At 40.1% G+C, this 25,143-nt stretch overlaps 1 protein-coding gene across 1 annotated transcript in view; it reads left to right on the plus strand.

Moving 5' to 3' along the window:
• camk1da (calcium/calmodulin-dependent protein kinase 1Da) overlaps positions 1-25,143 on the plus strand; it is a 64,048-nt gene that overhangs the window by 12,862 nt on the left and 26,043 nt on the right. The window contains exon 2 of the mRNA XM_007571665.2: positions 17,824-17,955. Coding sequence (XP_007571727.1) covers positions 17,824-17,955 — 132 coding nt within the window. The remainder of the gene's footprint in view (positions 1-17,823; positions 17,956-25,143) is intronic.

Raw genomic sequence — 25,143 nt, forward strand, 5'->3', positions numbered from 1 at the left:
TATCAGTTGAACGTAGCTTTAGAACAATAGTTGTATACAGTGCCATTGAAAAGGTTTCCGTCTAGAGAAGCACCAATCTGTTTTTTTCACTTTCTTATTATTAACTTATTCAGAAAATGTACTTCAATCTGTTTAGCTGTTAACACTTTAGGGCTTTAGCTCTCGGAAAAGCCAAAAAGCACTTCAAGCTAGCATAAAAACTATTTTTTTGCGAAATCTAAGAAGTTATTTATTATTTTGCCGTTCCATCAACCTTTTCTAACGAGATAGGAAACACAGTTAATGACTAAAACTTAAAGTACAAATTCATCTCTAGCCTTCATATTTCTCCTTCCAAGGTAGCATGCTACCAGTATGTGATTAGCACTGTGCAAAACAGGCTTCTTTTTGCCACACATCTCAGAAAAATTAAAAGACATTTTCAGGAATATGTTGCTAGCAGGCAAACTGTAATTGTTCTGACACCATGTAATGCTAATGATTCTAACAAAGGAACCAGTTGAGTGATGTGAGGTCTACGTTTGATGTGTTTCCATCTCCACTTAAGCGCTTTACCTCTTTAGCATATCAGCTCTCAAAAAAGCCAAAAAGCACCTCAAGCTAGCAAGGAAACTTTCCCATAAACCCTTTCTAATGCGATAGGAAACATGGTTAATGAATAATCAATAAAACTTAAAGCACAACTTCATCTCTAGCCATAATAACAGTTTTCATATCTCCCCTTCCAAAGTAGCATGCTAACAGCACGTGGTTAGTGCTGTGTAAAACAGGCTTCATTTACTCCGGAATTTGTGTTGTTTTTAAAATTCAGGGAGTATTTAATTTATTTTCTTTTCAAGGATTTTTTCTGTATTCAAAGAAGATTTTGCAGTGATGAAGAATGGATCCTCTCTGGAGCTAAGCAGTGAAACAGTATCCCCCTCTCAGACTTTGATTGGGTTATAAACTGACTGATCAGTCAGTTTATAACTGACTGATCAGTTATAAATCAGTCAGTTATAACTGTGTTGTTTTGTTGTTCGATTTCATTTTCGATCTTCTCAAACATCGACATCCTCTCTCTCGAAGAAGAAGAAGAAGATTGATTTGGTAGGCCTGAGCAGTGGCTGCTGTGTTCACATGAAAATGTACCAGATCTGCGTTTTTAAGTGCAGGAGAAGTTAGCAGTCGACCCTGATTGGCGATTCTGCACTCGCCTGAACGGAGGAGCAAATCAGAAAGCAGCTTTGCATATTTTCTCTTAAGGCTCTGGTGCTTGTGATGGAGGCAAAAGAAAATATAGCAAAATAATGGAGTGGAGGAGGAAAGAGGACAAAGAAGAAGAGATAACGGTATGGAAATGAAGAATTGTATGCGAACAGCAATAAGGGATGGAAGCAGGAGCTCACATAAGCCTGAAGGGAGAGGGGGGGCTTCAGGGGCCCTTTGGCATTCATGTTCCACTTCTGAAGGATAAATATGTTGGAAGTGGTTTCGTTCTGCTACTCGATCTCTCCTTCCACCATCTGCTGTTGTTGGAGCCAAGAAAAGCTTTTGTTCTGAAAAAAACGACATCTCTGTTTAGAGCTGCAAGGCATTCAAGAACCTAAGTGGTGTCTCATTATGTAAATTTCAGAACAGAGGCTAATAGAATCTTCACACGAATGATTTTGAATCTGTTGGTTCAGTAATGAACTAATTGTAAGCAGCAGCAGCAGCAGCGATGGAGGCAGAGCTCAGGACCAGCCAGGGGGATGAGGAGCTCTGCTCAGACTCCAGAATGAGATATCCGTCAGCCGGCCTCTGTTGGAGGCCGTCCATGTTTCTCTATCCATGCTCCTTTTGGAAGGATTAATCCATGGCATGAACAAGGAGATCTGGGCTTTCTTTTCTAATCATTTCCTTTCGTGAGTCCACAGAACGGGTTGGACTGGATTAAAACTGAGCGTTCTCATTACGGCTGCACCGATCGCAGTTTACTGGCTGATCGCCGATCTTTAAAAAGCCTGACCTGCCAGTTCTGATTTTTGTAAATGCCTATTTTTTTTATGTGAAAAGTCTCTAAATAGAGCGACAAAGTTGCTAAGTTAATAATAATAGGACTTCATTTGCATAGCACCTTTTAAAACAAATGTCACAAAGTGTTTTACATAAAAAAATCTATTAAAGCATCATAATTGACACAAGAGACACAAAAAGTGTACCAAATCAATTAAAATACATAACAATATAAGACAAAATGAGATAATAAAAACACTAAAGAAATTTGAATATTAAAAGCCTTATCATAACTAATGATTTAAAAGCTGTTTAATATTTTTAAGTAATATTTGGGATAAGTTGGCAACAATGGTTTAATATTGACCTCACATGTGCAGATGTGACTTGCGTTTTGCATGTTGGGTTTGATCACCAATCTCCCAAAATGAAAAAAATCTGGGTCGATTTATTATTCAGCCAGTTTATCGGTTCAACCTTAGATCTCATAGCTTTTAAAGGAAGTTTATATCAGTTGATTTTACAGTATGATAAGGTTTCACATAGCTGAGCTTCGAATTGGCTGACTGGTTTTGTGCGACCACAATCACATCATTATTTCCGGATGTGCTGATGGCTGACAAATTGAAGCTGTCTTCAAAATATTAAGTGTTTCAATATCAACACAGTATTTTGCTCCTAAACCTGTTCTTCTCTGGTGTTTAGAATCCTTTAGCAAACAAACTATTTGCCAAAACTAATGTCAAATGTTTCGGTTCAGTGCAAGGCAGTGCAAATAGTTATGTCACTACTGATTTATCTAAGTACCACATCGAAACCTTAGAAGTGTTACAAAACCTCTGCTTCCCAGCAGAGTCACACATTGTCAACCAGAACACACTTTAAAAACTGTTGGGTTACAAATGGTTCAGTTAGTTATTTTGCTAACCCAGACCTGGGTCAAATATAAACCAGTCAAGCCCTTTGAATTGACACAGGACGGTGAGGTTGTGGGTTCATAACTGTAGCATTTCTAATCAAGACCATCTCCAGCTGGCTCATGTCCACAATGAACTAATAGTACCGTATGAAATATTGCCTGTGTGAGTTTTTTCACCAACACTCAGATGTCAGATGGGAAATTTCACAAAACACGAGTTCAGAGTAAACAAAAATGGCCAACTTGGAAGAAGGAATGACGATAGTTTGTGGTCACATTTAAAGGACACAAAACACTACAATGACGTCTTCAACATCCACTGAACTTTCTGTACTATGAACTTGTTTTGTATTCTGTATTCTGTATCTTGGGTTCCCTTCTTTGCTTCTGTCACCTCGCTTTCTGATTGGCTACCCTTCTGGTTTGTCCCTGGAACACCACACCACACCACACCACACACATTGCGACATCGGGCCATGCAGTGGATCTATATTGACTTTAAGACCACTGTTTTGGTCAAATGACATTGGTAAAAATCAGAACCTTGAACTCTCAACTATTGAGAAACGATTACCACCTGAAGGTGTGGACTGTGTTCAATCTTGAAATGAGTGGATCTGATTTTACCCAACCACTAACGTTTAGTTTGGCCGTTAATTGTGTAATGCGCCGGCTTACCGGAAATTGTGTGCACTGTAGAGTAAACAACCCTGTGGGGAGTAGGTCCATGACATCTTTGCCAGAAATAAAATATCTTAAACATCTCTCTGGCTCTGATATTAATTGCTCAATTTTTGGAAGCAACTTGAACTGATTGGCTTCGTTCACCTCCTCCACTGCCATTGCATTGACGGGAGATGAGAATTGAGCGGAATTGCGTAAGAAGGCGATGGCCAAGCTAACGTAGAGCTTAAGACAATTCTTCGATCAAATTATGATTCCTTTCTATTATCCTGTCTGATTCCGCTGCCACTTTATAGGTGGCAATAGTGCATCTTTATGATCTTTGCTGAAGTGTACACATAAGTGAAACAAATATCAAAAGCTCCTAATAAGGCTATTGGTCAAGCATTTTTTTTCTGTTGTGCTCACTATACAAAAATGTCACCACAACCTTTTTAGGGTCTTATCCTAAGACACCCTGGGTAGTAACATCGTGTACTAAGTAAAATTTGGCAGGCATGCGACAGGGTCGCCGTGGTAACCCTTAGCTGTTGCCCATCAGATTGTGAATGATGGCCGCCGTTAATGGAAGCAGTGCTACCGCAGCGCCGCGGCCGACCAGCGTACACTCTGTCTTCTCGACAGGTAATTTAGGGCAGACCACCACTTAACACACAAACACAGGGAGAAGACCCACAAGAGAGCAAACACAAAGAGACATGTATACACAACTCCAACTGCAAGAAAACCTCTGGAAGCTATGACACACACACACATTATAGTGCTGTTAAGTGAAACACACACCTTTACGAGGGACACACACAAACACACACACACACACACACACACACACACACACACACACACACACACACACACACACACTGCTACACCATAGAGGCTTTTTCTGTATTATAGCAGACCTACTTTTACTCAGTCCCATTACTGTACTCAGATAAAGGTGATTCAGGCTTTTTTAAAATGTATTTCTCCTTTGGCCTCTGGAGTTACTATGCATCATAATTTTATTGTACTGCACAATGACAGTGAAGTATTTTATTTTATCTGATGTGTGTGTTGTTGTTTATGAGGCCTGTCGTGACCCACTTACACAACTTGTCAAGTCGCCTTTGAGTTGAACACATAGCGACGGCGTGCAAGCGCACGTAGACACAAATACAACCAGTGGAGCAAAAAGTGGGTATGGACTACACTGGGGCGCCACGCTAGAAGGGGCGCCAAAATGATGACAGGAAAATTATTTCTGTTTGTTATATTCCATGTTTAACAGCAAGGTTATTATAGTTAACTAAAACTAACTAAATAATGAAAACTAAAGTTGACAAAACATTTTTGTGAACTGAAATAAATAAAAACAGTTATTAATGGGGAAAAATTATAACTGGAACTATATTGTGCACTTATGAAACTAACAAAACATACTGAAATTAGAAATTAGCCTTTCAAACTCAGTGTGTTGTTCAACAACGATTGAATACATTTTTTGAACATTTTATTTTCTATTGAGTATTCATGTATGTAAGCATAATCACAATAAAATACTTTGACGTTTTCGAGTCCTGCACCTCAAATTATTTTAAAGTCATATTTGATATGTACAGCATTTTTATAACACCTCAAGCTGACATAAGTGTGCAGTTAAATGGCACTGTGTGGCTGGAAAAACCTAATACTGCTCCTTTGTAAATTGAAATAATCATTTGAAAACTGTTTTTTGTAATTACTCAAGTTAGCTTCATCAATTAAAATTTGTCTGATTTGTTTAATAAAATTTGATTGTTTCACGTCTCATGGATCTCTCGAAATTGATTAATTTAGTTTGCTTCACCATCCATTAAAAGCTTCAGCTATCTGTGTTTTTTTCTGCAACTTTTCCCTTCTACAGTTTATTCTTTCACTCAACTTTCCATTAATACATTTGGCAGACAGTACTTTAACCTGCAGTCTTCAAATTGAACAGGAATAACCTCTGAAATTGACTAGTGTGTGAAGTAGAGATTATGGGGTGTGTTACATTTAAATATCAAGGAAATCCAAAGTGTAAACTGATCATGTTGAGCTCTTATGTTCTCAGTCAGCTGCTTTGGTTGGACTAAATACTCCTGTAGTTTATCTTGGGAGTTTCTAATTGAGTAATGAAGTTTGTATGATTTTGGGGGAGGACAATCACATCATCCCCCCTACAGCATTAATAAAGCCTTGAGTCACTTCTAATAAGCCGAGCTGCTGCCGGGTACATTTCACCAAGCAGCCTTCTGCCACTGTTTACACTCCCTTCTCATGTGTGTGTGTGTTTCATTAGTACGTTTGCGACATTGGAGGGTGATTAGATGAGTTTGTGTCTGTTGGACTGAACCCAGTCAAACTTCTGTCTTGTTAACACCTGTTCCTCCATGTGTGACTTTGTCAGGGTGTAACCACGGCTTACCGGAAAATATTTGTTTTTCTGCAAAACAGATGCAGCAAAGCAGCCGTAGGGGGGATTTAAAGCGCGACTAGTTTAGGCAGAAGGAAACACATGTACGGGCATGACGGCGTGGCTCGGTGGAAACGGTAACGCTTGTTTTAATCCTGGAACACAGCTCTGGATACATGGTTAATCTGTGAAATTTTTTTATGGGTTATTCTTTGCTGACAGGTCTATGTTGTGCAGATTTTATGTTTTTAACTGACTGAGAACAGTGGTAGATTTTTATTATAGGCCATATGGGTGGTTGCCCAGGGTGTTATTACAAAGGGGGTCAAATTATTTATTTATTCGAATGTGATTCTGCCTTAAGTATTAGTTTAACAAATAGTTGTTTCTCATTGAAATTGTATAACAGTACTTCAGCTCATCTAGTAAAACTCACAGTGATGTATTTCACACATTTATTTTTGTTCGTTTTGACAGTTAGTGATTTTTAACTAATAAAAACCCCAAATTCAGTTTCTCAGAAAATCTAAATATCTCAAAACTATGAAAAAGTATTTATTTTCCATTAATGTGAGTCTAATATAAAGTATGTTGGCATACTTTACAATGCATGTACTGCAGTTAAAGTATTTATTTATTTATTTATTTTATTTTTCTGCAACTAGCTATGAAAGTTATTATATCATAGATGTAACCTTATCAAACATAGGCCATGTGGGCGGTTGCCCAGGGTGGCATAAGAAAGGGGATCAAACAATCGAAAAAAAAAAAGTCAGTTACTTTTATCCACCTGCAGTCGATGGGATGTTGGAACTTCCTGCTTGAAGACAAAAACATGGAGACTATTTTATTTCCTTGGGAATGCACTACATTTTATCCGACCCCAAAATTTACAGAAGTTCCAGCATTTAAATCAACTGGAGGGCTGCAGAAGAATTAGCACCATTGATTCAAGAACTTCCATTATAGATAATTGTCTGATCTTGTCATGAGGGCTTGCAGTATCATCACAAGTGGTTATTGTCTCGATTTCATTTCTAATGGTTTTGCATTGCATGTTCATTTAAACAAAACTGGCTCTGTTAGTGACGAGGAACCCTGAGGTGTTGCTACCTGGAAGTCTATGAGGATGTCAATCCTGTTTGTGTTTTACAGTAAAAGCTAAACTCAAACTATCCAGGTTACACACCTAAATGCTTCCTCTCAGGGCTGATAGCATAAAAGGAGTATTTCCTTTCATCTCGCTGTCAGCATCTTGGCTCCAGCTATTAGAGCAGGCGACCTCCGCCGTGCCCTGTAATGTGTCAGGTCAACTCTCTTTATCTTCAGCCGTAGCTGCCTCTTTTCTTCTCCTTTTCTACTTTTCTCACCACTCCCCCTTCCTCTCTTTTTGTTCCTACATATACCTCTCTTTCAGCATGACCTGAGTCTGAGGGTCTGATGCTGCTCTGCTTTCGCCAGCTTTTATCTTTTGCCGTGTTTACGGTCCTGTGTCTAAGTACAGTTACCACATCAGTAGTGCCCACAGGAACCAATTTGTAAAAGTTGATCAAATATTTTTGACTCTTGGATTCATTTCATTTTTTTTTTCTTTTTACTGATCATATGTGTGTCATTTGCCGTCATTGTCATGTGGACACTTGTAAATGTTTCACCCCAACTCTTAACTATAGAATTGTAATGTACTGATGAGTTGCGTTATAAGTAATAAATGTGATTCCCACATTTATTTGTGGATATCACAGGTAAATGTGATTTCCATGGTGATGGATGTCAACATATTGAAAGTCTTGTGAAATCCCTGTGGTGGTTTGCACTGTTGCCATGGAAAAAGCCGTACCTTGGTGGCTCAGTCAGCATTGGTGGATCGGCGTCGTGTTGATCATGTTTGATCATGTTGATCATGTCGTGTTAAACATGAAAAATCCGAGGCGACGCCTCACCCTGTGCATCTGTACCGTTCTCCTGGCCCTCAGTTGGTGTTAATTTCATCAGGATTCTTGTCAAGTAGGTGAATAAAACAAGTGAACTAGAAACAAGTCAGTGTAACATAATCAGGACATTATGAGATGCAGGGTAAAGACTTTAAACAACTCTCTCACTACCAACACTGGCAATATGTATCTACTGAAATGCCCATTATGGAGCCTGTGTGAGCTGTGGAAACTTGTCAGGTTTGGTTTCTGATGTTTATTAGATGGTGAGTCAGATTTGATAAAACTAAATTGAGAAAATTCTGTGTATGGAATGTGAGCTGCAGCTGTCTGATTTATTTTGATTTTATTTTTGTTTTCGGCAGACCTATGAAGACACTGTTGCAGTAATCAATGCGACTAAAGATAAACGCTTGGATGAGTTTCTCTAGATCTTGCTTGAAAATTAATCCTTTAATCCTGGAAATGTTCTTCAGGTGATAGAAGGCCGACTTTGTAACTGTCTATATGATGCTGAAGGTTCAGGTCAAAGTTAATCTCTACTCCCAGATTTCAGTACCTGATCTCTAGTTTCTAGCTGTAATAACGGAAAATGTGCTTTGACTCTAGATTGTTTAGAGTCCTCTTCAGGTCAAATAATAATAATAATAATAGCTTCTGTTCATCTGAAGAAAGTTGTGGCTTATCCACAATTAGATTGGTTCTAATCATCGACTGAGCACTTGAATGGGTTCATAGTCTTTTAGTGACATCATACAGGGATGTTGGACCTGTTGCCCAGGCGACCCTTTCTCTGATAAGCAGAAGGCAGTAGTTGAATAGGAGAATGTATGATGTGAGAAAATCATCATAAGCCTTTTTTTTCTTTAAGGAGCAGCATTTTGTCATTATGTTATACCCTCATAATAAACATTCCTGGAGTGTTGCCTTGATTCTTTCATGCATTTTTGAGAAATCCCTTAATCTCCTTTGGCAACCATTCAGCTGTGCAAAATGCCTGGGTGAACCTTGATCCACCTTTGAGGAAAACTCTCCTCCTCCATGCTGTCGTTTCCTCCTCTTTGACTCCCCAACTCAGCTCCTTCAGACTAGCTAGCAGCAACCCTAACCCTATCCCCTAACCCTAACCCTGAGCTCATTATACGAGCTACTTTAACTTTAACTCTGGTTAAAAAAATTTTTAAAGGGTTAATAGAGAAGCCAAGTTGTGATAACTTCATGAAGGTACAGTTCTGAAAGAGCAGGAGCTTCTTAAAGAGACAAAGGCCCAGTTTTATCTTTTAGCATTTTTATACTTGATTGTGCTATTTAATGTCAGTATGTGCCTGGAAAACACATTATACTGCCTCTTTAAGAAATGAAATAATAGGTAGGTCCGATATTAAAACTTGATTTATCTGAAACATCTTAATGTAGCAAAAACAGAAGAAATGTGTAGGAATGTATTACAGTAGTAAACATGAACCAGGGAGAGCTTTACTTTGCCTACAGATTGGAGACAGCTTTTGTCCAGATAGACTTCTGTTTCTCTAAATCTCCGTTTTGGGTTTGTCTCAAGTTTTGGTTTTACTCTCCTGATATCCTGGCATGCAGCTCAGGTTTTTTTTTTTTTCCACCATTGTATTTGCTTGGTTTGCTTTCAGCTGGTAGGGACATCCTTCACTGGTTTGCATCTTGTTTAGCTTGCGCTCCGGCTGCCTGTTGGATGTGCTGCGGTTGTGGCGGCACAGCAGTCAGGAATTTCGGAGGGAATTCTTGTTCGGCGTCTGTTCTGAGGTTTGTCATTCTAATAGCAGAGAAGACTCGTCAGACCTTTCATTTCAGCGCTCGCTCCCTCTTGTTTTCATCTTCTGCTATCGGAGCCCCAGTTAGAATACAGACTATAATTGGCGCTTAATTGCTGCCGTGGCAACAGGGTTTTTTTTTTTCTTTTTGAGCCTGCGAGCTCCGCTACCAAACCAATATAGTGCGCCCACACTTTTCCATTCCTCATTTCCATCCAGGCTTGTGTTTTTGGTGCAGGGATAAACGGTAGTAAACTTTTCCTACTAATCACGCCGCTCTTTGTGCCTGTGACATATGTGTTTGCATTCTGCTCCAGTGCATTTACACACCAGCTGTAATAAATCCCCATCCATCACGCCTTACCTCCTGTTGTCATATTGATTCAGATCAGCAGCTTTCCCACCTGCCGTTTGGAACACCAGCAATTATCCAAACATCATTTTAATCCATTTAAAGTCCAATAAATTTGAAAGTTGAGTCACATTTTCCATATTATGTTTCTCTCTTCTAACCAGTAGAGCAGATTCCTGTAGATTTAGAAACCATTAGGAGTTCTGAGTGGGAACAAAATGTGTCTGGGTGTTGTCAGAGCATCCTTTTAAGGAAACTGGTGGAGGTTTTATGAGTCATTGTGTTGACTTCGAATTTCATGGAGTCAATCTGGAAGGTTTACCAAAACCGATAAATGGCTAATTCAAGACATAGCACCAGTTTTGTTTTTTGTTTTTTTGAAGCTTAACAACTTGGACACATTTTCTGTGTCATGATAATACATTCTGCTGGACGTTGAATTGTCTCAGTAATTATTGCAATAAACAATACTATTGTTCTTTGGAGATTATTTACTGGTAATACACTGATAATGGCCCTGTAAACTTTAATTTCTGTAAGGAACACTTAATACTGGAACTGGAGGATGTTTTAAATATCCAGTAAAACAGAACAACCAAAAACGATATATAAAACAGCATTAAACACCAATTCCAATTAAAAACATTAATAAAATGGACTATGATGTAAAGAAAACTTCCATCAGAATGAATATTATCGAGCTCATATTTATTTACCATGCAGTTAACTGATTAATTGCAAAATTGGAAAAACATTCTAGATTGGATATTGTTGACAATGTGACCAATCCACAAGGGCAGATCTATTTATTCTAATTCTATGCTTTGTGCTCAGAGCGATGTCACGCTTTATTTATCTTACATTTTATTTAGAACTTATAATTGCACTTTCTGAACCATTTGAAAGAAGGTTTCTTGTAGGTTTTTTTTATATATATATTTGAGCAAGATAACCAACCTGTTGTTTTGTCAGTTTCAGTTTTTCTATTATTTATTTTACATTGGCTGTTGTACTGACTGAACAAATGAAAGTTGTATCGTTTTTACATCTTTGGCCAAGCTTGTGAAACAATTAGTCTATTTAAGTGTGCTGTACTGGTGCAGAGTTAACATATAAATTGTAGTACAATACTTCTATGTCAGAGTTGTTTTTAAAAAAGGGAATTGCTTCAAGTCCATTTCAGCTGTTTTTCTTTATGAGATTGTATTGGACAACATTAAACTGCAGACATGGATATCAGTGCATTGCTAGGTACAGTGGAGGATCTGTGATGCTGTGGGCCTGTTTCTCTTTCAAATGCTCGGGAAACCTTGTTAAGTAGCAACAATAGTAATCGAATTGTGATAGTTATGCAAATTGATTTTTGACGCACCCCTACTTACAGCCCTCCAATGCTATTGAACTCAAGATATTCTGCTTATTAGAGTTTCCAAACCTCTTAAATCTTTCCATTCTGCTTGTTATTCCCTTCAGCTCATTTTTCCAATGTGCGTCGGGTTTCCCCTACATGTTTTTCCCCTCTTCAAGCGCATCCTAGGAAACGGTAAATCAGAGCCTTCTTGTCACCACGACGACACACACCTCTGGCAGACCGCTTTGCATTCAGGGAGCTCAGGAAGATAACGGTGTGTGTGTGTGCGTGTGTGTGTGTGCGTGTGTGTGAATACGGGCTCTGACGTTAGCGGCAAGCCGTGTGATTGTCCTTGTCCACGCTCAGTCATTATCAGGCCTTTTGCTGTGACGACGTGTGTGTGAACGACCTCCATTCAGCGGCTCCCATTTCTGCTTTGATTAAACTGCTAATTATTGACGGGGCAGGAGCAGACCTGCTGAGCTGCATGTGTGTGTGTGTGTGTGTGTGTGTGCGTGTGTGTGTGAGCCACGTTAACAGATTCTTTCACAGTTGTCTTTGGGTAATGTCTCCTGTCCTTCAGTTCTTATTGATTGTTGGAGATTTTATTGTCAGCATAAGACTGAAGTTGTGCATCTTAGAAGCTATGCATCCGGTTACATCTGGAATTTAGCTAGTTAATCATTTCAGAAGAAGAACAGTTAAACATGGTGGTGGTAGAGTGATGGTCTGTGTCTGCTTTGCTGACTTGCTGTAATTGGTGAATCCACGAACGTCTCCTTTAGGACGTTCTCCTAATGGAGAACATCAGTTTGTGACCTTAACTCTAAGCACACTTGGGTTCTGCAGCAGGACAATGATCCAAATAACACCTCCATTCTGAACCGCAGAAAATTAGAGTCGTCATTCTTATGGGAATCAATTTTTTCGACACACCTTCATTTAAAACCCTCAAACCCAGTTGAGTTAAAACAAGAGTTTCCTCTACAGTGATGGAAAAGATTATTTAGGTTTCCATGCAACTGTCATGCAAAATTTAAGTGGACTTTTGAAATGTGGCTGAACAGCAAAATACGAATTTGGTGTAATTCCATCTACTGGTTTGGAGTAAATCAACCAGGCTACACAAAGCATAACTTCATCAGATTTTGATATAACGCATGGATGTAATTAACAGGAAGTAGACGTCTCAAACTACCATGGACCACACATGTAAAAAAGATGAGAGTCCTGATCTCCGTGGTGAAGGTTTGGACTTAAAAATATCTGTCGTGTTTCCAGATAGGCACAGACCCTCTTCTGGATCTCAATGGGAGCATTCCACCACACCCATCCCAGCTTACAGTACCTGTCACCGGCCACTGTAGTCTGCAGCTCTCCCCTTTGTCACGGAGGTTTGAACTTTAAAGTTTTAATTTTCTTTCTGTGCCTCTTTTAAGCCACAGACTGACCAGTGGATGTGAGGATTTACTACGTCAGAACTTGATTGGCAAATGTGTTTCCATCTCCCCTTTAGCACTTTTTCAGAAAAACCCACAACCACCGGAAGCGAGCGTTAAAACCTTTTCTGTGATATTGTGTTAGTTTTTTTTCAAATTTTGCCATTTTCTATCAGCCTTTTCTAATGCGATACTTCAAAATTTATTACAAACGCTCAATGACAGTTTTTACCTCTACAAGTGGCAGAAGCCAGTATGAGGTTTAGCCTTTCATTTGAGGCCAGGTTGGTTTGGATTAATGTCTTTCTTTAATGAATGAAATCATCATTTTTGAATTCACTTTGGTTATATTCATCAGACCTTAAATTTTGTTTTGTTGATCTGAAACGTCTGGAATAACGTTAATATAATGTCATATATATTAATATATGTCATATATTTTGACATTGAGGCGTAACGTCTACCAATGCTCTCTACAAGAAATCTCGAAATAAAAATCTATGAAGTCAAACATGAATTAGATGATTTCAAAACCTTTTTTTTTTTTTTGAGTGGATGGATTTCCAGCTTGACGTTGACGGCTGCTGTCTGTCCCCACGTCAAACGTGTCACTTCCACCTCGTTGGCCGACTCCAGTCTCTCCCTCTCTGTGTGTGTGAGCATGTGTGCGCCTTTGGAGACAGACTGTTTCCCTGTTGGATACGCGCTCCATCGCGAAACACTCTCGCACACGCCATCGTTGCCAACACTGTTTTTCTTTTCTTTTTCTTTTCTCCCCGGCAGCAGAGCAGCACTGACACAATTACACAGGTTCATAGAAGAGGGAATTCAATCATCGTTGCCGTAGGTAACAGCAGCAAAGCGGGGACTTCCAGCCAGTCCAAACATACGTTGAAGTCGGCTGCCAGTCCTCCAGTCAGGTGGACCCTGCCGGTCCTTCAGCCTGTGCTTTGGAGTTGCAAAAGCAAATGACTTTCAGGTTTGAAATAAAGTAAATTTGTTCTGATCGTGCTTCTGACATGCTGCCGTATGCAGTTTTTCCCTCATTCGCATTTTCCTTATATTGCTTCCGTGTAATTGTGTGATTTATTAGGATTTTCTGTGCATAACTGTGGAAGTGGAAGTGCATCTTATTTAAAATGTATCTTTATTATTATAAAAATTTATTTTACATCAAGGTACAAGATACATCATATTACTCATTACATTAGTGGAAAAAATATAAATCAGGGATCCAGAGCGCGTGACGTCACGTTGTGTCTGTAAGTGTTTTTAGAGGGGGTCTCACATAGTCGCAGGTTTCAGCTGTTCACTAGTGGTTCTGGTACCCGCTGTATGAAACACCGGCGGTCCACTGTGTGTCCTGTTCTACAAGTTATTGTATGTTACGGACGCAGCAGCCGAGTGGATGAAGGTGTCCTGGTCAGATGAGTCCAAAATGAAGCTTCTTGAACAAATTCCAGTTCATAAATTCCAGTTATGAGAAAAAAAGATGTTCGACAAAGTCCTGACTAACTGTAATTAGCAATAAATATTCAGCTTATATGTACGTGGCTAAGTTAATAATCTCACTTATTAACGTGATTGAGTTAATGTTAAAGGGAGAAGACTGGTTTTGTGCGTTTTCACAGCCTGAGGACCAGATGTGCTCTTTAGTTTGTTTGTATGACATTTGATGCTCATCCCAGGAGGCAGCAGGCTAGAAAGGCCGAGCCTGGGAGTGTTTTTTTTATCTTCCATGTCTCTCATGTTTGCTCTCGGCTCCCTAACCACATTAGAGCTTATTTTTCACTGAACAATATTACTTTCCCCATAATCAGCTGTGGTTTTGGCCTTGAAAGGAATATAGTTTCCACTACGTGTTCAACTCCCTCGAACTCAACCTACGCGCAATATTTTATAGATTTTTGTTCAGATGAAATTGAGTAATGGACTCTACACTTGTTCAATCTGAATCTAGACATGAATCAAGAATTACATATTTTTTCCAAAGAAATCTGGATGAAACTAAACATTGGCTTTATAAAATTCCAGATTTCCAAGACATAATCAAACACATACTGCCTTCGAGGGTGTCATGATGTATGTTTTTTTGTTATTTATTTATAAAATAAATTTATGTAGAAGGAGCATCAGGAATTAGATGAAACACCTTCATTGTGTGTGAAAGCAGACAGGTGTTGTGGTACAAAGTGCTGACTTGGCATGTATGCCTAAGGTGGACGAGTGTATTTATCAGACAGTGGCCACTGATTGTTTTTGCTTCACTTGTTCTGTAATACTCTGCTGTCGTTTGCAGAAAAAGTTGTGTTTCCATTACAAATGTGTGCAACATTTAGTTCATATTCCTCTAATGTTAAAGAAACAGAGTTGAGAATATTCAAACCGAAACTAACTTCACCGCAGTGTCTGCACTTGCTTCAACCTGCATTATCATCTCAGTTGGACATTCAGGACAATACTGTAGAAAATCTGCACAAACTGAGATAATGCTTTGCATAGCCTGGCTGATTCACTCCAAAATCGCCTTACTTACACTTTCCTGTTTTTTCCCCCCGCCATTTTAAAAATTTGATGAAAATTCACACGACTTGGAATGGATAAAAAGCGAGAGTGAAATTTTTCACTCTGTGTTTGAAGAAAAATAAAAACGTTTTCATGTGGCCAGACCTGAAAGCCATTACTGTCGTATTTCCTTGCTCCTTGACCTGCAAACTGACAAAACTCAGCAAAGGTGGTAAAACAGATCTGCGGCCTTGGAGAGAATACATGTTTAGTTAGGAAAAAGAAAAAAAAAAGAAAGAAAGAAAGCAAGTACCAACAACCTCTCCAGCTCCCAAATCTGTTTCCTTGCTAACACCTCAGAAACATTTCTGCTGCCAAAACTCAGACTGTGAAATTTCAGCCTCCAAAACCACGGCAACAATCTGTGCGGAGCTCTGTTGTGAGTCTGCTTTTTTTCATCACACATAAATGCCTCTTTCATCGTGGAACACAAACATTAGAGAAAGAAAATAATGATCCTGACACAAAGCGCAAAGGTAAACAGGTTGTGACGCCTCTTGTGATGATTAATGCTGCAGCTGTGAATGCCTCACAGCCACCGAGGGCGCCCATTCATGTTGCTCCCTCTCCGGGGGTAATGAATGAAACGCTCCGAGCTTTGTGTGTTGTTCCGAGTTTGTGTGTAGGCGTGTGTGTGTGTGTGTGTGTGTGCGCCTTACAAATTGCATGTGTCGCTCGTTTTGTCGGCCCTTGACGTCACCAGAACCCCAACATCCGTTATCGGGGCTGGCAAGTGTCAGCATTCATGAGTCAATTGAAGTAATCTTATCGGTTTGCAGACAGTCCACCTCAATCGCCCAGGGCAACAGACGCTATGATCACTTGTCACTCTGAAAGATTTGCGAGAGACTAAGGGAGATTGGCAGGAGAGGCGGTGGAGGTGAGAAGAGAGAGGGAGTCGTTGCTAAACAGATGGAAATGCACCGACTGCAGCAGGGCAGCGACGGGCAGCGGGTCTGCGTTGGCATGCGGGCACCGTGAACACGGCTCTGCCTGCAGGCTGATGGACAGCTCGCAGAATGCGCCGCGCTCTGACTGGCTCTGCTGTGAGGCACACATTGATGCAAAAAAAAGAGAGAGTTCATTCACAGCAGCCGCTTTTCACTTTGAAGGAGAAGCCTTAAACACACATGCGCGCACAGAAACACGAACAGTCACATTCACCAAAATAAACTGTGTACTGGTATCTAGCAATAGCAAACTCAAGTTAAATTTGTGTCACAAGTACACTGCCATGAATTAGTTTTACCTGTTGAATTACTTTACATGAGCTCAGGTGTGAATGTTTTTTTTAATTCTTTATTTTTTCACTAAAAGTAGTTAGTCTCACAACAAATACGAGTGTGGCATGATTTTGACTTCCGAGGTTGACACAATCACAGCATTAGCCATGCTAAAAATCTTCCTCCATTGAGCCAGGCCATTACCTTCCTACACAATTCCTCTTGATTCTCATCTCCCTTCAGTGTTCCGTCTGGTATTTCCCCCATTGATTTTGATTTCTCTGGTTACATTTCAACCAGCCCAACCACCGAACAGATGGACGATTTGAACAATTAAGGTGGGAGTGTGAGGAATGGTTACGATCTTTTATTGCTGACAAAGATGTTGTTCAGCTCTTCATCTCAGTGGTTGATGGTTGTTTTCAGCTTATGCAATTTCTGGGTAGCTTCATAGCGTAGCTGACGCATTACAGCCATCACGGCTACATGTTAGTGATTGGTTAGAATCAGATCCAGTTGACTCATGAAGCGTGAGTCCACGCCTCCAGGAAGGGTCTAGAACAAGAGGCCGTTTTTTTTTGTTTTGTTTTGTTTTAACCAAACTAGTCTCACATATGTATACTACCACGTTAGCTTGGATTTCTACAGAACGTGTAGACAAATTTTGTGAGAAAACAAGGAAATTGAAAGGCTCTGGTTAGATTGTCAGCTGAATTCCTGCAGTCTGGTTGTTCTCACGCTGCGGGTTGCCGATACCACCGAAAAGAGATAAGGGCGCATGCACCGTGTTTACTCTGATACGCCAGTGATGAGGGCAGATCAACAAAGGAGCCACCACTCGCTTCAGGCAGATTAACTCGCAATGGGCTCATCTTCATTCATCGCCCCGCTTGTCGACACGACACGCACACACACATTCACAAAACACACACACAAAGAGATCTTAAGAGCTGAAAAACACAGATGTTTGCCCTACTGCCGGTGCTGTCCTTTTATGTCGTTAAGAAAGGAAAGTCGAAAGTGTCACATCGGTGCACATTCACACAGCAGTGCAATTTTCCGAATATTTCTGATGACTGGATAAACATTGCACTTGTCGTGAATTGCATCTTTAGGACAAAATAGCTGAAATCATGAAGCGTGAGATTGAAATGGAGTGTGTTTCCTTTGTTCCGTCAGAGGGGCGTTTTCAGAGGTGGTCCTGGCCCAGGAGAAGCTGACCGGCCGCATGTTCGCCGTCAAATGCATCCCCAAGAAGGCGCTGAAGGGGAAGGAGAGCAGCATCGAGAACGAGATCGCAGTGCTGAGGAGGTGAGCGCAGTCACACCACCACACACACAACTACTGGTTACCGGGGAAACTGTGGATCTCCTCTGTTACTTCCACGCAAAATACCCCCCCCCCCCCCCGCCTCCATACATCCATCTATGCATCCATCCTTCCCCTCCCCTGTCAGCCCTCGCCTGCAGGTCACGATGCACAGCTCAAACACACATCACACACACCAGGGCTGTGCAGCTTCACAAACACAATCGTATCAAAGAAAATTGAGTTATTATTGAATTATTTTGACCTGTTGTGTAGAAGTTGGGGGAGAATACTTGTCCATTTTCTTTTAATTTTGAAAAAAAAAAAGTGCCGTTAGATTTATAAGCAGAAAACAGAGAGCCAACAAATCGGTTGTTCTTTAACTTAAAACAAATGAAATTTCGCGACTTGCTAGACTATTACGTTCTGCAAGTTATGTTTAAATACATTAAGATATTTACAGAAAACAGAAAAAAGTCAGAAGTAAGCAAGTGGACCCAATCCGTCTAAAGCAGTGGTTCCCAAACTTTTTCTTCTGCGCCCCCCCAGTGGTTTCCAAACATTTTCTGCGCCCCCCCTATGGATTACAAATGGCTGTCTGGTTGAAACGACGCGTGTTAGGGAGGGTGGGGGGGTGGCATCGACTTTTTGGGGGGGAAAATGAATGTACGTAGCCGAAAATAGACACCAACATCGGTAGCCTACAAGGTACTTGTTAAGCTTAAGGTTCTGTATTGATATTAGCTAGTCATCGTTTAGCTAACATTACCTGCATCCAACAACTTTACTCAACTCAGTCGGTTAGTTTGGAGGGAAAAACTGTGAAAAGTTCTTTGCGTTTTGCTGGTTTGCTGCCGTGATTCTAACACAAACCTACGTAGCTCCGCCCAGCAGCAGCAGGTCTCCTTCACAGGTGGAAACCCAGCGCGAGCGCCGTAGCGCTCATGTTGCGTTTAAAGGCGGCTCGGAAAAACAGGTTACAACATGTTAACAACGGATTAAACAGTTTTAACTGCTGATAAAAGTGACAGAGGACACAAATATGGGAAGTGTGGAAGCCTCTACTACGGCCCACGGGCCTCCACATTTGGTCCGGCCCCCTGAACAATACCAGAGAGCATTCAGATTTTTTTTTCATTTATTGTATTTTTCAGTTTTTATGTGGATTTTTCTTCAACCACTATGGGGCTCTCCTGTAAACTGTGGGTGTTTTGTTTTACATGACGCCATCTGTTGGACTTTTAGGGAACTGCTTGTCTTTTATGTTATTTAATCAGTACGGTTGTTTGCTAGTGATAGAGCAGATGAACACACGTGTCTGTTATGAACGCTGCATTCCAGGTCGAGTTCAAGCAATGCCTGTAAGTAGCAGCTTATACTTCAAAACGAGCCTTTATGTTAACATATGAGAAATTAATATGTTAAAGTTACATTTCCTCAATGGAATATATACTAGTCAGTCCCAGTCACCGTTTCACTCATGGTTTTTGCCCATGTGCTTTCTGGGTAAAAATCAATAGAGAAACGCAACCCCCCGCCCCCCTCAACAATTTCCGGCCCCCCACCAGAGAAGGGAAAAGTTATGTGGCCCTCACAGGAAAAAGTTTGGGGACCACTGGTCTACTGTATCAAACTGACATAGGAATAACAGAGAGTTGCCCATTCTAAGGTAAAAACCCAGCGCATACAGTGTTCATGTTTTGTTTTTGTTTTTTTATCCAGACGGCTTCCCGCGCCCCCCTGCAATGACACGGCGCCCCCCCTAGGGGGCGCACCCCACAGTTTGGGAACCCCTGGTCTAAAGAAACCAAGGAGATACATTTTTACTGAAAATAATAAAATCTAATATTTTATCAAAGTATAATGAACTACATTCAATTAGTAGAGTACTGAATCATTACAAATATGTATATTTTTTGTAATTATTAGTTTTACTTTGCCTTTTTTGTGTTTGCATCAATATGGATGGTTGATTTGTGCTTGGTTGCTTATGGTGTAGTGAATTGACTTTTGACAGAAGGCGTAGATTACAGACGCACTGCATGTTATTGCTTACATCCGGATATTTTGCGAATGCGCACAACGCTGGAGGACGAAAAGATGATTCTTTTACTGGCCATCTGTAGCTGCGCTGTGGTGGTAGAACAGTCCCATTAACAAAATGAAACCTGCAAATGTAGGTTTTATCAAATTAGAAGAAAAAAAACAGTTCAACAACTACAAAGCACTCATACTATTCTTTTATCTTGCTCTCTGTATTGGCTACACATCACACAGACCTGTTGCTATAGCAACTAACTGACAACAACTCCACTGATGTGTCAGGATCCAACACCAAAAAACATGCAAGCATTTCCCACACAAAGAACAGAACATTCAGTCTATTACAGTATTATGTTTTCAGAACTTATGTTTATTTTGAGATTATTAATAAGTGGTCGTCTGAACACAGCAGTGCTTGATTAGCCAATTTAAACACCTGCTCAACTGATGATATGTCAGAGAGTTGGTGTGTGTGTCATTTAGGTTTTTACTGAACCTAAACACACAATTCCACATCATATCTACACTTTAATATTATCAAAGTCAAGCTAGCATAACAGCTCTCCCTCGCTATTTTTTTACATTAAATATTTTTTTTCTGCCCTTGTTATCTAGTTGTTGTAGTGTTGACAATTAATAGCAACAGTGTCTCTTTTTATTTTCTATATAACTTGTACTTTAAAGATTTAGCGTGTAATGTTGACAACTTCACACCTAAACCAATGGTAGTCTGAGCAGTTTTCTGCCATCCAGGAAGAAATGCGCAAATGTCTTTTATAGACACTTGCGCAACGTGACTATAAAAGATGTTTTTCTCCCAACTACTCCTTTGCATTCAAAATTTTCGTTTATGTCAACATGTTTATTTTAAACTATAAATGATTTAGATAAACAAATAATTAAATTAATGATTGTTATTTTAATATAAGGCATGTTTTTGCACAATGAACCTGAATAGCTGTGGGAAAAATTCAGGCCTCATATCAGAAATCTGTATTCTTTGTGAATGAACAGAGCATCACGCCTGCCGAACCTCCAATTAGGGCTGCATATCTCCCAATCCAGCTGTGAGAACAATAGTGGATCTGAACGCTCTGAGCATTGGGGACAAAGACGACTCTCCCTCACCACCGGTCCCACCGCGGTCAGAGTCACACCAGCCGCTGCCCGTTGCACATCCTGGTGGCACCGTAATGACAGAAGATGTCTATGTTTAGCAGTAGAAAGTGGCCCCAAAGGCAACGCCAATGCGATGTGTAATTTCAGCTTTTGAGGCTGATGCTGGGAACACAAACGCCACGCCGATCACAAACCCCTGAATGCAGCTTGTATTTGTGCGTGCGTGCGTGCGTGCGTGCGTGCGTGCGTGCGTGCGTGCGTGCGTGCGTGGTGTTGATGTATAAAACCGTGCAGAGCAGCTTATGTTTTGACACATATCATATGCTGCTAGTGTGTGTCGGTCTTTAGTCGTGTGGTTCGACTCTGCCAGACTCAAGCTATTCTGCTTTTGTGTGGAATGTGTGCGCCTTCAAAGACAGGAGTTTATTTTTCACTCGTAGCCCCAGGCATCAAATATAAATTAAAAAAATATTTCAGATCCCTGTTTAAAGATTCCAGTCTGTGAGAAGAAATAATTATTTCATCCTTTATATGCTTCAAATAAGAGGAGCCGATGAAAAATGTATTTTACTGGTAAGGCTAACATGTATTAATAAATCTTGAAGGTTTTCACAAGTTGATTAAAGCTACAGTTGAGCATATTGGACTGTATGAACTTTCTAAATGTGTGCAGAAGATTGGAATTAATTGGATTGGTCTGAGTTTCATCTAAACCCATATAACTGGGCTTGAATTGGACCTTGCAAAGTGCTCTGAGTTTGGATTCTCTGTAATTTTGTGCTCTATAAATAAATAAATTACAGGGATCCAAACACACATCTCTGCTGGGTGTTCATGGGGTTGTAAGTATGCATTAGACTTATTTACCAGATACATTGGGGGAAATATTAGATTCCTTGTTGATTTTGAATGTTTCTCTACGAGTGTGTGTGTGTGTGTGTGTGTGTAATTTTATTGTGGTTCTACTTTAATATAACAATATCAGCCAGAAATACATTAAAAAAAACAAATAATTTGAGAGTCACTGAGGGGAAATTGTGGTTCAAGTTATCTATTCATGTGGCATACAGATCGATCAATCAGCCAATTGACTGCTGGTACTAATGACCTCAGCTTAAAAAATACCTTTCAACATAATTGATTTCTTTTTCATTCCATACCATAGACCAAAGAACTGTCAAAGGAATGCTAGGAAAGGCTAAATATGGTCTTTAGAGGAGTTATCCCTGAAGGAGGTTGTGTGTTTTCACCTTGGCGTCTATCCCCTCCGTAACACAGCCAATACAATCTACCACCAGAGTCTTGGGGTTGAGATCATGGGCCTTGCAAAGATAGGTAGTTGTACTGTACTGTGCCATCACTGTGGCCCCTGTCTGTCTCCACGCCATTGTTCCAGGTTCATACATCATTCCATTCAGTTCATGAGCTCTAATACTTTCACTTTTCATACTAGAAGCAACCCATAAGTTACAAATCAAAGCTGTGCAGTAAAATGTTGCTCTGGTAACATCTTCCTGAAATGATTGCCTTAGCCAACAACTACTACTAAAATCACTGATGTAGAGATACAGAAGGTTATCAGGGTTCCACATTAGTCCAACTGAGATAAAGAGTAAATGAAAGGTATAGATAGGCACTTCTCTATGCAGTCATAGAGAAGTATTAAAGTGATGCACTTGTGTATGCTGTGACAATAGAGAATGATGCAATTAAATATGCTGAGGTTACTAATTTGTCTCTGCAGAGGGACATTAGAGAAAATTGTAATTGCCAATAGTAATAAGAGAGATAGACAGAGAGAGAAAGAGAAAGAGAGAGAGAGATGCTGACATTCATTTCGATAAATGGATGTTATTACTGCAAACGGTTCAGAGCGTCCTTATGTGCAGTGTAAGACAGTGGGTCGCCTTTGGAAAACCTAATGGATTTCTTTACAGCTCTAAACAGGCAGATATTATTTTTGCTCTATAAAGGACAAAGCTTTGCTTTTTAATTCAATTCAGTGCATTCATCTCAAGGCAATTTACAAGGCAAAATGATCCATATAATGTCTAATTATTAAGAATACAAGATGGTTCAAAATTAGTTCACATGAATCCTACACACAAGTCAAACACATTTATTTACATTTTACACAAAGTGTAATTTAATTCATCCAGAAGATATTCACACACCCTCACTTTTTCCTCGTTACATTACGTTCAGTTTGCCTTCTAAAAAGTAAAATCAAAGTACCCGCTGTTTACAAAGTTAAACCATGCCTTTAGACATTTTTCTAAGTTTGTTAAAAATGAAAATAATAGCTATATCAATATTCACAGCCATTCATTCAAAGTCTGCAGTGGTTCACCACATCAGGAGTTCTCAAACTTTACGACCAAATTCTATGAAAGTTTATGTTTTTATATAACAACATCCACACCTTCATTTTCTGCGCTGTGGTGTTCGGTGGATCCAAACCAAAAGACTTGAGACATGACTTCAACGTCTCATAATTTCATTCGGTCTTTTGCCAATTGTCTTGGAAACATTTTTCGTTTTGAAGTTCAGTTCCTCTTGGTGGCTGTTCTGGCAAACAAAGTTACAGTATAGATCTTGATTTTACATAATTTTACTTTGTGATTAAATTTGACCATATTTGACTAAGACTCGAGTCAAGTCTGGTACGTCTTGCCTTGGGACTTGACTTGGCACTGCCATGTCTTTACTTTGTTATTGACTCAAGACTTTGGTGGATAGACTTACAGCTTAGTTGTGACTTACAAAAATCCGTTGGTCCAAGCTTTGAGTTCAAGTATCAAAGTCTTCTACTTGTGAGTGGTAGTATGATGGAGTGGGAGTAGAATGGACAGATTTGGACCTTGGCTGCTGTAGCATGAGTGCTGCTCTGGCCAGGTGGTCATGTTGGTCGTTCTTGGGGTCCCACAGAATGAGGTGGAGAGTCACTAAGTGGAGGGGTCTTTACATTTCCATCCTGGACTTGTTACCTAAGGCACGTGATTGTAGATAAGTGGAGGACAATGAACCAAAAGCAGAGACATTATGATATCTAATTCCTGGTGAGAAATTTCTCAAAAATATTTGTCAAGAGAATTGTCTCCAGGGGATTGAACGTCCAACCAAGTGCTTCGTTGGCCAAGCACTTGGGGATCAGTTAGTAATTCAGTCAGTAACCTTCCAGAAGTCATGACGCACTAGAATCATTCCTACTGAGATTAAAAGATCTCAGAATAGCTAAAATTATCCATTCTACCAAGGGAAAGAGAGGCAAATTATTGGAGTCAAACAAATGGTTTAGATGTGGGGTTTAAGAGATTTCCAAGGAGATTTCTTGGTCTTGAGTTGCTCTGACCCAGCTGTTGGGTTGTTTCTATCCACTTTACAATCAGGACATGTTTGATTTCCATACATATCCAAGAAGTCCCAAGAAGAAAACAGGTGAAAAACATGAAAAGGCCGTAAATTCCCTATTGGAACAAATGGTTAGGTATATTTTGGAAGTGCTACCATGCCATTTTCTCGAGATAGAAACAGACTATAAAGCTCCGCCACAGCAGCTGTTACAGGAATCCATGAATAAGAGCAGCTCATAGCAGCATGGAGCCTGAAATGTACAAGAGGCTTTTTGTGAATGGACCCTGACTCTGGTCTGCCATTACACCCAGACTGTTGTCTGGAGCTCTTCATTATCCCAGGCAGGGCTTAAATCCAAGCATTATCCCCATTCAACCTGCATTTGTCTGTGAGTTCGTATGTGTGTGTGTGTGTGTATGAGTCGTGTCTTAGTTTTGTGGCTCATCGCTTGCCTGCTGTCACAGAGATCATACACTCTGTAATAGGTAGTAGATGCCTCACCTGAGCACCTGTTGTGAATGTTTGTGTTAGCATGTCATACCTGGGGGAATTACCTCTATTTACAATGCAGGTGATCAATCCATGCGCCCACATAAATTCAGTCGTGATTTTACCAGCATAAAGCTATTAGGGTAACGAATGTGCACCACGCGCACACACACACACACACACACG

This window comes from Poecilia formosa, unplaced genomic scaffold (genome assembly GCF_000485575.1).
Source record: "Poecilia formosa unplaced genomic scaffold, Poecilia_formosa-5.1.2 Scaffold284, whole genome shotgun sequence".
In the NCBI taxonomy this organism is placed as follows: Eukaryota; Metazoa; Chordata; class Actinopteri; order Cyprinodontiformes; family Poeciliidae; genus Poecilia; species Poecilia formosa.